The 18108-nt window shown below is 37.3% G+C and overlaps 4 protein-coding genes across 4 annotated transcripts in view; 2 read left to right on the top strand and 2 right to left on the bottom strand.

Annotated features, from left to right (window-relative positions):
• The window catches only part of cldn12 (claudin 12), a 120772-nt gene that overhangs the window by 50605 nt on the left and 52059 nt on the right, over positions 1–18108 (top strand). The window lies entirely within an intron of this gene.
• On the bottom strand, positions 13–5460 carry them4 (thioesterase superfamily member 4). Its single transcript, XM_058084129.1, has 6 exons — positions 5193–5460; positions 4788–4977; positions 4547–4709; positions 3136–3246; positions 2209–2333; positions 13–2111 (listed from the first exon to the last, which is right to left on the bottom strand). Exons 1-6 carry the CDS (start codon positions 5310–5312, stop codon positions 2068–2070), a joined length of 753 nt encoding a protein of 250 aa, XP_057940112.1. The 5' UTR covers positions 5313–5460; the 3' UTR covers positions 13–2067.
• Positions 6278–8672, bottom strand: si:dkey-87o1.2 (uncharacterized protein LOC796684 homolog). Its single transcript, XM_058084133.1, has 4 exons — positions 8276–8672; positions 6974–7028; positions 6698–6815; positions 6278–6591 (listed from the first exon to the last, which is right to left on the bottom strand). Exons 1-4 carry the CDS (start codon positions 8570–8572, stop codon positions 6561–6563), a joined length of 501 nt encoding a protein of 166 aa, XP_057940116.1. The 5' UTR covers positions 8573–8672; the 3' UTR covers positions 6278–6560.
• zgc:174935 (uncharacterized protein LOC796019 homolog) lies at positions 11598–16497 on the top strand. The gene is made up of 4 exons (XM_058084132.1): positions 11598–12044; positions 14459–14513; positions 15530–15644; positions 15825–16497. Exons 1-4 carry the CDS (start codon positions 11751–11753, stop codon positions 15988–15990), a joined length of 630 nt encoding a protein of 209 aa, XP_057940115.1. The 5' UTR covers positions 11598–11750; the 3' UTR covers positions 15991–16497.

Here is an 18108-nt window from a genome sequence, read left to right as displayed (position 1 = left end):
TTTTAACATGCATCAGATTACAATTGAGTGCATCCCAATCAGTAACAGTTACATTTGTTCACTTCCTGCTTTCCTAATATAGTTTAAGTTAAAAAAAAATTAATTAATTTTTTGTATTTATAATTTTTGTCACGTACCAAAGTGGTAATGGTTTTATTTCATTTGAACATGCATCAGATTACAATTGAGTGCATCCCAATCAGTAACAGTTATATTTGTTCACTTCCTGCTTTCCTAATATAGTTAAAAAAAAAATTTATTAATTTTTTTTATTTATAATTTTTGTCACGTACCAAAGTGGTAATGGTAATGGTTTAATTTCATTTGAACATGCATCAGAATACAATTGAATGCATCACATAATCAGTTCCCAGTTCCACATGTCCAAAAGGAGTAGGAAGAAGCAAAGCTTATTAAATCCTACCCCTCCATCTGGTACTTTTACAATCAGTAACTGTTTTTCACTTCCTGAAAACTTCCAATTTGTTCACTTCCTGCTTTCCTAATATTTTTATTTTATTTTATCTTTTTTGCAGTACATTTAGCGAGTGAAGATTACTTTTATAGTTATTATCCCATATTTCCACACAATAAGTAAGATATGATCGAACCAGAGAGCAATAAAGAGTGTGGAGTGATTTCTGATTGAGAACAAAATTTTGCTTTGTTCAATACTGAAATATTTGTGACCACCTTATGTTGTATATTTGTAATATGAGGTTTTCCAGCTCATATTTTCGTCTATTGTGATCCCCAGAAATGTATTTTCGTTGTTTACTAAATCAGGGAATAACTTCTTGGATACAAGCGAGCTGAATGAAAGATAAGTTTTTTTTATTTTAAAGTTTTCCATTCATATTAGGAACGATGCTGAAAGTAGCAGTTTTGATCCCGTCCTTTCTGCCGCACCAATCTGCCTCTAGCGTTCCACCCTTCCTTCATTCATGAAGAAAACCCAGAGGGATCTCATCCCCGACCCTGAGATGGCACTGCCCCCTTTTCCAGGTGAGAACCATGGAGAACCACACTAAAGGACTTTCTTTAAAATAACCTAGTATAATAATAGTCATGTTTTTTTTTTGTGTGTGTGTGTGTAATAGTTTTAACTGACAACACCCTTGCCTGACCTTGACCACGACTCTTGACACACACACACACACGCCGCAAATACGTTACAGATAGCAAGGTAGCTTTTCAACTGAGGTCAAAAGGGGCCCTCCGACAGAGAAACCACACAAGTGCGTGCTCCTCAGATGTGTGCAATGTCAGCACTATATACGAGATGATAATTGCGCAATATTATAGTGGGAGGGGGCTGAAGAACATCCATACGTGTCGGATAAATGATGCGAGTTTCTCTATTGACGTCAAAGTTGCGTTTTATTTGATGTATATTTAGCTCGGACTGTCTCAGCGACACATTTGTCTGTTCTTGATACTTTAAAAGACGACTCATACTTTCATCATTTTGTATGAATTTTTTTAGAAATTCATACAGCATATTAAGTTTTGAATATGTTAAGGACCCGACATGTGGAGAAGATTTTACAGTGTGTGATGTTGGTGTTAGTAAATAATGAGGTAGTCAAGTAAGATAAATTAGTACGATATGGAAATGTACGGACGTCACGTAGCACTCGTGTGACGACATGACAAGTCGGCACATATAGTCCAACCTCGGGTGGGAAGGGGGGTGAGGGGGGCATCTAACAGCTACAAAAATCTTGAGTTTTTGTCTTTTTGTAACGCCACCACAGAAGTGTGCAAAAAAAAAAAAACAAATTGAAAAAGTGTGATTATAACCATAGAACCTTGGAACAGTTCTGGCTGCTCAGTACAATCTGAACAATGCAGTGAATGACATATGATAAGGCTTTTACAACGAGTGTAACAGTTTGAAGTCATGGTTAGTGTCCCACTGTCTTAAAAAAAAAAAAAAAAATTCTAAAATAAGTTAGGCACATAAAACACACACAAAAAAAACACAAAAAACACAAAAAAACACAAAAAAAAACTTTTTTCCCAAGAAGTCCAACGAGACACAACCAATAGCGTTTTAGATTTGTGTCACACTCCCAATAAATGGCTGACATTGATTGACAGGAACAGGACTGTAGAAAGAGACAAGAAAAAAACAAGTGGTAAAAAAAAAGAAAATGGAGTCCATATTGTACACGTATGAATGAAATAAATAAATAATTTCTTCACCTTTGGCCTCCGTGTGCAGCTTGGAGCCATCGGTGCTGGTCACTTTACAGGAAATAAAGGTCTTTCTGCCTTCCCTCTTATCGAGGGTGCTTTCGATTAACACCGTACTTCCCAGTGGGATCGGGCTTAAAAAAAAAGTGGGTCTTTGTTAGGAAAATATTCTTTATGCATTCAGATTTACAGTCAGAAAATACCCGGTTTAATGCCGCTGTTCAATTAACTGACATCGGGTGTGTGGTCTACAAAGACATGGACTCGAACAATGATGGCGGCTGCGTGGAAAAGCTAGAAGACTACCACCGACCACAGGAAACAGCCTCCCCTCGCCCATGCAACAGACAACAACAGCGTTGCAGCAAACCCCCACCCCCTACGTCCCCCCCCTCCACGACACTCAGCCTGCACTAAATTATCAGTGAAATGGAGATCCGTCTGGACTCCAGGACCTGGATGCAGTGAAAACGGGGCTGCCATAATCCACGATCCTGTTTGTGGAATTCAATTCCACCTTTAAACACCATAATTCCGAGCAATGTCCTCACCCCCCCCTCCGCATGTCTGTGGGTCAACAGCTTCCTGACTGACAGGAAGGTACCAAGTGTGTGTTCCAGCTCCCGGAACATCAGCATCGGCGCCCCACAGGGGTGGTGTCTACACCCCTCAATTTTTCAAACGACACCACTGGCCTCGTTAGAACAACCCGGAACTGAATCCACTCAAGACCGAGGAGGCGACAGTGGACCTCAGGCGCCCCGTAGAACATTCTACTGGTGATTCCAGCCAATTCACTCAAAGTACACAATTCATATGGCCCGTATTATTATTATTATTATTATTATTATTATTATTATTATTATTATTATTATTATGGACCATACATTAAACACATCGTTATTGTATTGAATGTGAATATGCTGCATTGCTAACCTGCGGTAATCGATGTTTAGGTTGGCAGTCATCAGAGGTCCAGATATGTACGCTGCATGAGTCCCTGTCACAGAGTCAATCATGGTGGCGATTGCCCCCCCGTGGACATGTCTGGAAATACAAGCAATAAAATGCTCACTAGTAAACAAAGCATCATATCATTTTCATTTGATTTAATCTTTTCATTATGGATTGATCGATAGAGAGAGAGATAACGTCATCAATAGGTAGGTAGGTAGATAGGTAGCTAGTTGGGTAGAGAGATGGATAAAAAAAGAGCAGTAATGTTGTGAGAATAAAGTAAAAATATTAGCAGAATAATGTGATAAAAATGTTGTAATATTACAAGAAAAATTTTACAATTTTACACAAATAAAGTTGTAATATGATCAGGGCAAAAAATATATTTCATTGGCCCTCGCCCTCAAAAACACAAACAAAAAATGAAAAACAATGGAAAGAATAAAGTAAAAATATGAGAATAAAGTCATAATATTAATAGATGAACGTCATAATTTTACAAAAATATTGTTGTAATTTTAGGAGAACAAAGTTATGCTATGAAAAGAAAAAAATGTACTTTTATGAGTAAAAAAAAGTTAATTTTACAAAAATAAAGTTGTTACATTAGGAGAATAAAGTAATAATATTAAGAGGGAAAAAGTTTTGAAATAAAAATAAAAATAAAAATAAAAATAAAAATAAAAATAAAAATAAAAATAAAAATAAAAATAAAAATAAAAATAAAAATAAAAATAAAAATAAAAATAAAAATAAAAATAAAAATAAAAATAAAAATAAAAATAAAAATAAAAATAAAAATAAAAATAAAAATAAAAATAAAAATAAAAATTAAAATAAAAATTAAAATAAAAATAAAAATTAAAATTAAAATATTAGATGAACGTCATAATTTTACAAAAATATTGTTGTAATTTTAGGAGAACAAAGTTATGCTATGAAAAGAAAAAAATGTACTTTTATGAGTAAAAAAAAGTTAATTTTACAAAAATTAAGTTGTTACATTAGGAGAATAAAGTAATAATATTAAGAGGGAAAAAGTTTTGATATAAAAATAAAAATAAAAATAAAAATAAAAATAAAAATAAAAATAAAAATAAAAATAAAAATAAAAATAAAAATAAAAATAAAAATAAAAATAAAAATAAAAATAAAAATAAAAATAAAAATAAAGTTAGATTTGAGAGTACTTTTCAAGGCACCTAAAGTGCAGAAGAAGTGAAAAAGGAAAAAGTGATAATTTTCCAAGAATAAAGACATCATATTATGAGGGGTGGAAAATTATTTTCATAGCATAAAGCTAAAATATTAAAAAAAGTTAACTTTTATACAGGCCCTCTGTGGAAAAACGTGTTTGGACGCTGCTGCTGATGGACGGTAGATAGCTCACCCCGGGGGCCCCTCCAGCAGGTATCCCGCCTGGAAAATGCAGACGGCCCTCTGCTCTTCTTTGTTAAGAAAAACAACATACTCAAAGGCGGCCCCTGCGGTTTTGATGCTGCGGGTAAAGAGACGGTTTTTGGACTGGATCAATTTACTTAGATAGGCGCCACCTGAAGAGGAGAACAGAAGATCGGTTTCTTTTTCGTGCTCGCCGACTGTTAATCGGGTGAACGTGTGCGTCGGTCCACCTTTAGCATACTTGAGGGTGCGATTGTAGCTGGGTAGTCTCCTCCAGGGTCCCCTCTGTTTCTCCCCGCTTTCAGTCTCCACCTCACACTGGCTGTTGTAGTAGTCATATAACCGCATCATTTCTTCACTCCAGGAGGAATTTGGCTGACTGAAGTCCCGGGGCTTGAAAGAAAACGGGAAGGGCATCCCCTGAGGATGATGACAAGGTGCAAAATTAAACACTGTGTCTGTGACACACTTTGGTACTTAGACATTTGATGGCGTAGTGCCGTAGTGTATCGATTCAAAGACCCTTTTCACACAGTGTAAATACATTACATTGAGTTTGATACACTGACCTGGTAGAAGGGTTGAATGGCACCATATTTATGTTGAGACTTTTAGACAGGCATAAAAGTACATACCACTATGGTGCGCACAACGCTGCTTGTGAATGGTTGAGGGTACTTGGATGGGGTTGAAGCAAGGTTCTGACAGCCTTTCAGTATTCGGAAGAAGGTTCTCGCCATGTGTGCGTTTGGCATGAAGATAATGGTAAAACAAACAAACTATAATAGTTTAAAATGCTTATAAATTGAAGGAAATTGAAACGAGTAAAACAAACTATGCCTTCATGTGACGAGAGTTCACCTCTGTCAACTTCCGGCATGCAGTGGCGGCACAGCCTGACGCAACGCGTGACGTTGTGATCACGTGAGCTGTGTCTGCATTGTAATTGGCCAGAATGGAGACACTATTTCCGGAACTAGTCAACAAGTTCTCACAGCGACAACCTTAAAGGACCCAGACACAACTACCGTACTGTATATTTTGTAAAAAACCAATAGCGACAGCCTAAAGATGAATTTTATTATAGAAATATTGGCATTTGAGCAAAGTATCTTACAAAATTATTAGTGTCATCATTTTGTGTATTGTTTTTACCGTATTTGTTGTTCTTTGTTTTATTTGCTGCTGTACAGCACGTCCAACAGTTAACTGTTTTAAATAACATATAAATAACTTTCTTTTTTATTGTTTATTGTTCTAAACCGCCGTACTTATGTTGGACAAAATCACAAAACTTGTTTTCCGGGGCGGGCATAAGGGACTACTTGGATGTGACGTCACAGTGGGCTCCCTGAGTCACGTGCCTTAATTCCGCAGTGTGATTGGTCTGTATGGACCCTATTCATTTCCTATTGTAAACCTGTATTCTAAAAAAAAACACTTTTGTTGAGACAAAATGTTTAAAATAATAATATATAATAATAATATATATAATAATAATATATAATGATAATTACATTGCATTTGCAGTATTTGTAATAAAGTGTGAAAAGTATTTTTTTAAGGAATATGAGACAATTTGATTGGGTAAAAGTTATAGTATTATGATAAGTCAAAATATTGTAACAATAAAGATGTGGTGCATTGAAGCGACAGCAGTGTGGATCGGCATTTCACCACATCGAGTTGTGGACCATAAACAGAGGGTCGTGGTCATTAATTAGTAAAAAGAATACACTTTAATTTACATCATTGGTTATTCCATACAATATATATTTGAATTAAATGTTGTATTTGTAAGCCCAGTTTATTTTGCACTTAGAAAAGGTAGACAATTTAACACTGCGGCACCATAACGTCACAAAAAGAAACAAAAAACATCTACACAACTTCATCAAGTGGAATTGATTCTTCTATTCAACAAAAGAATCGCATTTTCACAAAACACACCCCGAGCTTGTGGGTCCCGCTCAGCATCAAAATTGTTGTTTTCTGATTTGTCTTTATTGCGGAGCATCCATTCCACACAACCTCCTGCAAAACAGGAACAACGATACATGTAAAAACAATGCAAGAGTAGTAAACAAAGGACCGGTGCGCTTGTAGGTATTATTTTCCACCCTGATTGAATGTTTCCTACCGTGCCTCTGCGATGCTGGGATCAGCAAAAATGCAAACAGCTTTGTCTCGATCCAAGATCTGTTGTTTCAAGCTCTTTAATTGCTCCTCCGCTTTTGCTTTTTCCTCCGCGTGATCAGCTGAAGGGTGGGGCAAAAGAGAAAGTAACATTACACACTATTGTTGAATCCAGGTTAATAGTATTGTGTGTTTATTCATTTATTTTTTGTAAAATTTATACCCTTTTGTGCGCATAGGACTATGGACTAATTATGGACTAATGCTATACTGTACATACCTTTGATTTTAGCCATGGAGTCCATGACATCTTTCTTGTTCTTCTCCGTGCTTTCCTAACAAAGACAGTGATAAAGTATTTGTTAGTTATTTCAAGTAGAAATGTTGCAAGGAAGCAAAAAAAAACAACCCTATAAATCTGTCTCAATGACCCTCTGGTGTAGCTAAGTACAGTGGAACCATAGTTAGCATCATTAATTCATTCCAGAAGATGTGACTCTAACCAAAACAAATGTTATCAGAATCAATTAATCTGTTCCATATAGATGCATGTAAATGGGAATTTTGCGGCAATAATTGAGAAATTGTTGTAGCCTGGCTAACTTTCCAAAAAGGATGTCAACCTGCGTATATACATTGCTACAAAATGTTAAAAAAAATTAAGGAAGATGTAGTCACCCATGCAAATTCAATTGCATTATTAATGTAAGACATTTTTTAGTGATGATGTGGCAAACAGCGCTACGTGTGTTCTGCGTATACTGGGAATGTTTGTTTACAGTTACAGCGAACTGGGTGCAAGAATAAACGCGCCATTGTAAAAAAAAAAAAAAACAACAACAAAAAACAGAGAGACATTTTACTTATCCAGCCTTAGCACACAAACACAGCCAAACTAGCATGCTCTGCCAAACTAAGCTAACCCAGCTAGCTTCAATTCACATTCCTTTAAAGAAGTTTTCGACAACTTTCATTGGTGTTTTTGGTTGCTAGTTTTTGTGATGAGATTCCGCCACGATTGAGCGGTCCGCCCGGGAAATACTTCCCCACACGAATGTTCCTTCTCCTTGTGATAATAGCATTTCATTCACATTATGTAAATTTCCATTGTTATTGACCAAATGCCATATATGGTGGGTGGTTATTTATGTATTAATTATTTATTTATGTATTAATTGGACCAATTATTTATGTATTATTATTATTATATGGTTATTTTACGAGTGACTCTTATTAAAATACTTGGCTAGCATGCAGATGTTTGTATCTCTTTATTAACCAAGACATCATATCCGGTTAGCACGTGACTGCTGAAAAACAGGCAGACCTGCCGGAGGTGTTTTCTGCACATGCGTAAAACCGATCGCATTTCCGGTACGGGTCGTGTAGTGACGAGAAAAGACGTTTTTTGACGCTAGGAACACAGCTGGACTCACATAATGTATTTTGTGAGTTGTAAACGCAACTTTAACCGAACGGGGCGGCCGCTAACCGAGGTTCCACCGGAACCAAAATATTAGAAACAGCCACCGAAGTCACACAGAAGTCAATTCAACACGCAAGTGTGCGTTTCAGAGCTTGCCTGAGTTTTACCGCACGCATCCAAGTCCTTTTTGACTCCCTGCTCCGTTTTCTCAGTCGCCGCTTTGCGTTTCTTCAGCTCGTCCATCCTGCCCATGACGGACGCCAGGTTGGTCTTCAGCTCATTGATTTGCGGTTTGATCGCGTCTATGACTTTCTCTTCCCTCTTGGCCACTGACAAGTCCTCCAGTCTGCGGGCTTTCGAGTTGCGGAACTCCAACTCCTGGCGCAAAGTCTGGAAGATCATTGCGGCCATCACCGCCAAACTGAGGCCGAATAAAACCACCACGAACTTCATTTTGTGTGCGTTTGATTTTATTTCCAGCTCTCCCCGGTCCTTGACCCAACAAACTACTTCTTCAATAGGACTTCCGCAATAAGTGACGCACCGATGAACACACCTTGATGGGATTTACGTCCTGCTGTGGCCCCGCCCACAATACAATGACACTCCACCCCCACCCCCGACTCCATGACAGATTTACATCTGCTTTGTACGCCATTATTCATATAAGACACGTATTGTATGCCGTACGTTGGGGGGATCCAAGTAGCTGCACTGTCGATATCAGCAGTATCAGCATCGGTTCAATCGATACTAGCGTACTGATATCGATATTTCTTCTCTTTATTTCCACAAATACCTTAATAATTTTTATTTTGTTGATGTTGTCGTACACACTTTGCAGTGCTAATTCTGATATTTCACTCAATCATGGTTTAAAAATATATATATATTAATAAATAGTGCTGTTTTGTGGTTGAATATGGCATATTATGAGTTCATAATTGGAGTATGAAAATGTTTACATCAAGTACAATACAAATATAAGCCATTCAGATTATATGCATTTGAGATGTTGTAATATTCTACAGTGGTCACTGGGTGTCAGCGGTGTTACTGAGATACACAAGCACCAGACTAATACTAATAGAAGTAGTAATATAGTCAGATAAGATATGCCTTTATTCGTCCCTCAGTGGGGAAATTTGCATTGCACAGCAGCAAGAGCACAGAATCAGTTAAGCAGTACAAAAATACACAATATCGAAAAATAAACAATATAACCAAGCCAAGTATTAACAGTATTTTACGCAGTTATATACAAATACAGTATGCAGATAATATGAAACGAGATGAGATATATGACCAGTCTATACACTGAGATCTTGCTGGTGAGTTAATATGAGGCATTATAGAAATACTTCACATAGAACTTAATGTATTCATTCATTATTAATGAATATATAGTATAGTAATAGAATCTAAATAGTGTAATAATAACATGACAAGACGCATGCAAAATCGTGGCATACATTTTCGACTTTAACCAAAAAAACATGCTAACCAGAGCACTCAATCTATGGGGACTAAAGCTCCAATGTTATTATTTCGATTGGCCAAGTTTCAGAAAAAAATCAAATATAATCCCTCTCTTTTATTGTATTCCGACTTATGTTTACCAATGTCAATCATATTCACACCCATTGTGATTGTTAGCTTTCAAAAGAACCCAAAGCCATGCCTCAAATATGAGGCATCCGTGAATGGTGCACGTAAACGGGATTGATCTCAGGGGATGTCGTAGATTTGGCACGATGAATGGCACATTAGAATCCAGGAATACTTTGCATCGGTGAGAGTATGAGGGTGGTGACATTTGCCTTACTTGTATTGGGAGTGTTTACTTCGCCATAAGAACACGCTAAGCTTGCCAAGCTACATTATTCACTCAATGTGGAAAGTTGGCACCCATATTAGGATTTCACCAAGTCAACAAGATCACATTTGGGATCGGTTGACGATCATTTTTCAAGATAATTCAATGATTTGGTGTTTTTTGCCTTGAATGTGCGATAATTAGCTCCACGGTGGTTGAGTGGTTAGCGCACATGCCTCACAGCTAAGAGGCCCGAGTTCAATTCCACCCTCGGCCATCTCTGTGTGGAGTTTGCATGTTCTCCCCGTGCATGCGTGGGTTTTCTCCGGGTACTCCGGTTTCCTCCCACATTCCAAAAACATGCTAGGTTAATTTGTTATTTTGGACAATTTTCACTGATCAAGACAAACTACGGCTAAATAAACAGGCTGCAAGGTGGATAAGTGGTTGGCATGTTAGCCACAGTCAGGAGATCGGAAATGTATGGGTTCGAATCTCCGCGAATCTCTGTCCCGAATGAGTTAGTAAGTGTGTATTGTATGTATTGTGTTGTGGGCTGCACGGTGGACGAGTGGTTAGCGCACAGCGAGGAGACCCAAGTTCAATTCCACCCTCGGTCATCTCTGTGTGGAGTTTGCATGTTCTCCCCGTGCATGCGTGGGTTTTCTCCGGGTACTCCGGTTTCCTCCCACATTCCAAAAACATGCTAGGTTAATTAGCGACTCCAAATTGTCCATAGGTATGAATGTGAGTGTGAATGGTTGTTTGTCTATATGTGCCCCGTGATTGGCTGGCCACCAGTCCAGGGTGTACCCCGCCTCTCGCCCCAAGACAGCTGGGATAGGCTCCAGCACTCCCCATGTGACCCTTGTGAGGATAATGAATGAATGAATGTCCGCTAATTATTGATACTGATAATAATTGGCCAATATCAGCATAAAAATGTGATATCGGTTGACATCAGTATCGGATTTTTAGGGGCATAAAGAGACTTCAATATTAAAAATTAAAGTCGTAATATTATGAGAAACAACAAATAAAGTTCTTTTTTAAAATTAGGTTATGTTTTATATAATAAAAATAATAAATTAATTAAACAATATAATACATAATATATAATATAATAATAATAATAAAATATTATGCTAATAAAGTCCTAATTGCAAGAATAAAATCTACAAGAAACATGCTGGAAAATATATCTAAAAAACAGCTCTAATGTTGCAAGAATAGTCAAAATATTAAGAGGATAATTATTATTATTATTATTATCATTATTATTATTATTATTATTATTATTATTTATTATTACTTATCTTCTTTTGTGTCTGTTATTATATGGGAGCCAGGCAACGACATTTCGTTGGCAATTTCACTACTGTGTTTTTGTGCAATGACAATAAAGGGAGTCTATCTGTCTATCTATCTATCTATTGTAATAAAAAAACATTTTTTTCTATTTTTCACAAATTAAATGTAGTTGTTTTTTGTAACGTCTTAGCATCCTTTCATTTTCCAGTCAGTTCTACACCTGAAAAAAAGGTGTTCTACACCTGACAGTACACCTGTCACGCTGGTATCGACACTATCGATGCCTGTATCGAGCCGTGCACTTCCGATCACAAGACACGTGGGCGTGTCTTAGACACACCTGGAGTTGAACACCGATCGACGTCTCATTCCGTAGACTTCATCGTGAGTTTATGGGTACAAATCCGTGATTTAGGAAGGTGCTGACCCGGAAGCACACCGGAAGCGGTGCCATGCCGTCCCTTTAGAGGATCGTGTCGCAGCCGAGAGACGCCAGGTGAGAGGATGAAGCTGCAACTGTTGCTGCCTCTCACCATCGCGGTGACCGTCATGTTGGTGGTGATCATCAAAACCCGCAAAAGGGAGCACGACCAAGTGGACAAACAGAACAGGATCGAGCGCATCAAGCTGCGGCTGACGCACGACCTGCTGGGAGGATACCAGGAGGAGAAAATGTCCCTTGAGAACCAAATCGAGCAAAGCAACAAGGACGTGAACGCGTTGAAGACTGGATCTTCCTCAGCAGATCAGAAAGTACTGAAGACCAAGGCGGACCTAAAAAAATGCCAAGGAGCCCTGGTAGGAACTAGATTCATCAGTTTGGGGGCAAAAAGTAATTTAATTATTAATAATTATTTTTATTTTTATTAGTAAAGGAATTACTCCCCCATAAGTGTAGTTACTTCACAGGGAAAGTTTTTTATTCAGTTGTGTAACATTTTTCAAAATCATTCATATATCCGGTTTATACCGTATAAATAATAAAATCAAAATATTACCAGAAAAAAGGTGTAATCTAACAAAAAAGTTGCAATTTTATGATGTAATATTATGGAAGAAAAAACACAATTTTAGTAGTATAAAAAATTAACATAATGAGAAACAAAGTTAATTTATGGAAAAAGTCATTATTGACAATAAAGTCAAAATATTATGAGAATAAAGTCGTAATTATGAAGAAAAAAAAAAGACAATAATTTTCATTTTCCTTTGTATTGTTCTGTGGACTCCTTTAGAGCAGCTACACTCGCAAGCTTTCTAGATCTTCCAGAATCTGCACCCATTCCAGCTGCATAAGGGGTCCAAATAATAAAGTCAAAATATTACCAGAAAAAAGGTGTAATCTAACAAAAAAGTTGCAATTTTGTGATGTAATATTATGAGGAAAAAAAACATAATTTTAGTAGTATAAAAAATGAACATAATGAGAAACAAATAAAGTTAATTTATGGAAAAAGTCATGATTGACAATAAAGTCAAAATATTATGAGAATAAAGTCGTAATTATGAAGAAAAAAAAAAGACAATAATTTTCATTTCATTTTCCTTTGTATTGATCTGTGGACTCCTTTAGAGCAGCTACACTCTCAAGCTTTCTAGATCTTCCAGAATCTGCACCCATTCCAGCTGCATAAGGGGTCCAAATAATAAAGTCAAAATATTACCAGAAAAAAGGTGTAATCTAACAAAAAAAGTAGCAATTTTATGATGTAATATTATGGAAAAAAAACATAATTTTAGTAGTATAAAAAATGAACATAATGAGAAACAAATAAAGTTAATTTATGGAAAAAGTCATTATTGACAATAAAGTCAATATATTATGAGAATAAAGTCGTAATTATGAAGAAAAAAAAAAGACAATAATTTTCATTTCATTTTCCTTTGTATTGATCTGTGGACTCCTTTAGAGCAGCTACACTCTCAAGCTTTCTAGATCTTCCGGAATCTGCACCCATTCCAGCTGCATAAGGGGTCCAAATAATAAAGTCAAAATATTACCAGAAAAAAGGTGTAATCTAACAAAAAAAGTTGCAATTTTATGATGTAATATTATGAGAAAAAAAACATAATTTTAGTAGTATAAAAAATGAACATAATGAGAAACAAATAAAGTTAGTTGATGGAAAAAGTTATTATTGACAATAAAGTCAAAATATTATGACAATAAAGTCGTAATTCCGAAAAAAAAAAGACAAACAAATGTTCATTTTCATTTCATTTTCCTCCTTTAGAGCAGCTACACTCTCAAGCTTTCTAGATCTTCCAGAATCTGCACCCGTTCCAGCTGCATTTCCTCAGATTTCCAAAACGGTCTGTTTTAATTAATTATAGTTATAGTACCAAAACAGGAATTTTAATAGTAAAATAATTATTCCCCCATAAGTGTAATTAGTTACTAACCAGGGAAAGTCATTTATTCAGTTGTGTAACATTTTTTTAAAAATCATTCATATATCCGGTTTATACCGTATAAGGGGTCCAAATAATAAAGTCAAAATATTACCAGAAAAAAGGTCTAATCTAACAAAAAAAGTAGCAATTTTATCATGTAATATTATGAAGAAAAATAACATAATATTAGTAGCATAAAAAATAAACATGATGAGAAACAAATAATAAAGTTAGTTTATGGAAAAAGTTATTATGTATAAAGTCAAAATATTATGAGAATAAAGTCGTAATTCCAAAAAAAACAGAGAGTTAAAGGGGACCTATTATGTTCGTTTTCAACCCTTTGTATTGACATGTGGACTCCTTTCGAGCAGCTACACTCTCAAGCTTTCTAGATCTTCCAGAATCTGCACCCATTCCAGCTGTATTTCCTCACATTTCCAAAATCAGTTTAATTAATTCCACCCACGGCACACCCACTCCGCTGTGATTGGACATTTTGACTTTATGCGACTGAAATGACATTATTTTCCCTCCTTACATTGGACCACATACATAACTTCATAAAAAGGGGTAATGACATAAAATGGAATTTATATCAAAATAATGCAGAATTAACTCCAAAAACAAGTGTAGTTAATAATAGAATCTGATCATGGGACATTCCTGCAATGTCACCAAAAACGGGAGTGCCAGCCAAACAGAGAGACAAAAGACAATGTGTGTCTGTTCTTGATCATCACACCGATAAGATGCATGTCGTTGATCATAAAGATAACAGAAATCATATCGCTGACTTCCTCTTTCCTTCCCTGCAGAAAACACTAGAGGATGAGTTGCTGGCACTGCAGACACTATTCACCAATCTGGAAGGTAAAAACTATTTTAGCTAACACGACAGCACTGTGTACCTTATTGTCTAAATATACACAGTATCTCATAGTACATAGTACACCCTTCCTTGAAGTATTTTATTAAAGCTTCTCAAGGGACAGTACTATAGAAATAAATGGAAAAATGACTCAAACACGGGCGGCACGGTGGTCTAGGGGTTAGCGCGCAGACCTCACAGCTAGGAGACCAGGGTTCAATTCCACCCTCGGGCATCTCTGTGTGGAGTTTGCATGTTCTCCCCGTGCATGCGTGGGTTTTCTCCGGGTACTCCGGTTTCCTCCCACATTCCAAAAACATGCTAGGTTAATTGAATGTGAGTGTGAATGGTTGTTTGTCTATATGTGCCCTGTGATTGGCTGGCCACCAGTCCAGGGTGTACCCCGCCTTACGCCCGAAGACAGCTGGGATAGGCTCCAGCACCCCCCGCGACCCTCGTGAGGAAAAGCGGTAGAAAATGAATGAATGAATGAATGACTCAAACACACCACAACGCAAGTGAGTACCGAGCTAATAGTGTCATGGCATGAAGCTGCATGAGTGCTGCCAGTACCGGGGAGCTGCGGTTCACCGAGGAGAAACCCGAATCCCTATTATCTGGAATGTAAGGGCTACTGGAATCCTCTTCCGCTCCGGATTACATCACTGGGAGAACTTAAGCACACACACTATGGTGCGTTCAAGGACCGTGGAGAAGGTCGCTACTCACAACAAAGAGCATACACACAAAACCTATGCAATTTGTTACTGTTTTAAAAATGTAAAATTTGATGTTTTTTTTTTACCATTGCACCTGAACGCTTCCCCTGTTCTGCAGTGGCAGCACTCATGCAGCCTCATGCCATGACACATCTATCTTGTATCAGTTGTACTCACATGTGTTAGATACTATATTAAGAAGTAGAAGTAAAGCTAGTAGTACTCTCTAGAGCCGGAATTCCAGCATGTGCTTCAACGCCAGTTTGCGTGGTTTTCTCATGCGATCATGTGACCTCAAGGTGAGAACGGTAAGGAGAAGGACTCGTGGATCGCTGAACTGGAATCCCTCAACAAACAGCTTCAAGGTCCGAGTGCCATATGTGCCTTTTTGAAGAAAGGAGCAGATTCTGCAAGGTAAATATACGGCATGGTTTCCACTTTCTGCACACACTTGGCATCCCTCATCCTGGGAATGCTGGGAATTTCACCTCATGTTAACGTATTAAAACTATGTACGGTATTATTTAAATCATGGATGATATCATGCAAGATGATCAAAGACAATCACCAGCTTTTTATCGGTTTCTCTTGCAGCAAGCTGTGCAGCAGTGAAGGACCTGAAGGGGCCCTGAAACCGGAGGAACCGAAACCAGAACCTCCCCAACCAGAGGAGCCCAAGTCAGAACCCCCTAAAACAGTGGAAACAAAACCAGAAGAGATAAAACCAGAGGACCCGAAACCAGAGGAAACCAAACTGTAAACCAGAGTAGCTCAAGATGGAGGCTTCTAAACAGGAAGAACCGTATCGGCCTTATGAAGAAATAATGTAATAAATCATATATAATAATCATGTAATATCACATCGGACATTTCCTGAAGTTGCCACATTTCTTAGCTACCTCTGGAGTGTTAAGTTGCTGTGTGATGAATATAAATGACTGTTACGGCATTGAGTAATTAACGACCTCCTGACATTTCCATTGGGTTGAAAAGATCGAAGTGAGTTTTTTTTTTAAATAAAAATTTTCACGTACTTGTACACGCCACAATATGCCATTTTATGACGTAAACATACAAATCCGTTTTTCTCTACATTTAGTGGGTGCAGCTTAAACACCGGCGTGCCTTATACAGCGGAAATGACGGTTACAAATAAAACCTCTTATTTCCCTGACTTTAGAGATCCTGTCTGACTGGTAGGATATGTTTCCACTTCCACATTGTTTTGCCTCTATGTGGGTTGCACATTAAACCACTACACAAACTACCACAGTGTAACTCTTTCATATTTACGTAACGTCAAGCCAAAATATGAAATATGTTTGTGTGTATGTTTATATTTTGAATTAAAAACAGTTCACACGGCCAAAAAAAAGTATTTTTTTTATGATATTTCAGAATCAGAAATGGTTTTATTGCCAGGTATGATCAAACACATACTAGGAATTTGTTTTGGTGAAGTAGGTGAAGACACATTTATTAATAAATGAAAATACAAAAAAAAATTTTTTTTACAAATTTTTAATTTTAAATATTTTTAAAAATATTTTACGGTTTGTTGTAATAACCTTTATTAAGGTTGTAAAGTGTTTAAGCATATTATATTAATACGGACGCAATTTTCTTGCTTTTTATGGTCACACTTTCCTGTCTTTTTCACAATTATTTATTAGTTATTTATTAATTATTATTAAATGTAATATAAAAGTAATATTAATTATATTAATTATATTAATTATTTAATTAATTATACTTAATTTTTGGAACTTTTGGAAAAATTAAAAAAATACAAAAATAAGATTTTTTTTGCTGTGTATCCGCAATAAATGCTTTCTCTTTGCTTATGACTTACACATGGCATGTGTTTTAATGTATATATAGGATATACTGTATATATATGTATGTATGTTCATATAGGAAGAATTGAAACAACCTTTTTGGTCACGTTTGACTTTGCCCCTGCTCGGTGCTCCATCTGTTTGAGTGTATTAAAAAGCGCCCCCAGGCTGACAATTAGGCAATCAACGGGCTGTCATTCTGCCCCAATAGGCTGCCAAGGTCATGGCAGCAGAGGATACAGAGATGCTGCTGCTGGTGGTGGTGGTGCTCGGTTGGCTTGGTTGGCCGCACGGACTTCGGAAACCCTCGTATGTGGAAATGAATGTCACGATGGAGAGTTCATCCATTCGTCGTTGGGTTGTATTGCATGTGGAAACCCTCCGTTGACTCTAAGTGACAACAAACTAATATTTGTTATGAGTAAAATAAATGTGGAGGAATAATAATAATAGTAATAAGAAATAGTAGGTTGGGACCCGTCAGTGTAGTCGTGGTTATCTTGATGATCTGGATTTAGTGGTGGGCGGCACGGTGGTCTAGGGGTTAGCGCACAGACCTCACAGCTAGGAGACCAGGGTTCAATCCCACCCTTGGGCATCTCTGTGTGGAGTTTGCATGTTCTCCCCGTGCATGCGTGGGTTTTCTCCGGGTACTCCGGTTTCCTCCCACATTCCAAAAACATGCTAGGTTAATTGGCGATAGGTATGAATGTGAGTGTGAATGGTTGTTTGTCTATATGTGCCCTGTGATTGGCTGGCCACCAGTCTAGGGTGTACCCCGCCTTACGCCCGAAGACAGCTGGGATAGGCTCCAGCACCCCCCGCGACCCTCGTGAGGAAAAGCGGTAGAAAATGAATGAATGAATGAATGGATTTAGTGGTGTACATAAATACTATAAACATTAAATATGAGTTATGATTACTATTATTCTACCAGAGGGATGTCAGGCAAAAGAAGGAGTCCCCCATCGGGCCTTTTTTTTGGCTCATGGGAGTCTGGACCCAGCTGACGGGTACTGGCAGGCCAAGCGGGTATGGGA

This window comes from Doryrhamphus excisus, chromosome 10 (assembly GCF_030265055.1).
Source record: "Doryrhamphus excisus isolate RoL2022-K1 chromosome 10, RoL_Dexc_1.0, whole genome shotgun sequence".
NCBI lineage: Eukaryota > Metazoa > Chordata > Actinopteri > Syngnathiformes > Syngnathidae > Doryrhamphus > Doryrhamphus excisus.
The sequence above is the reverse complement of the archived record's forward strand: the minus strand, read 5'-3'. Positions and strand labels throughout refer to the sequence as shown.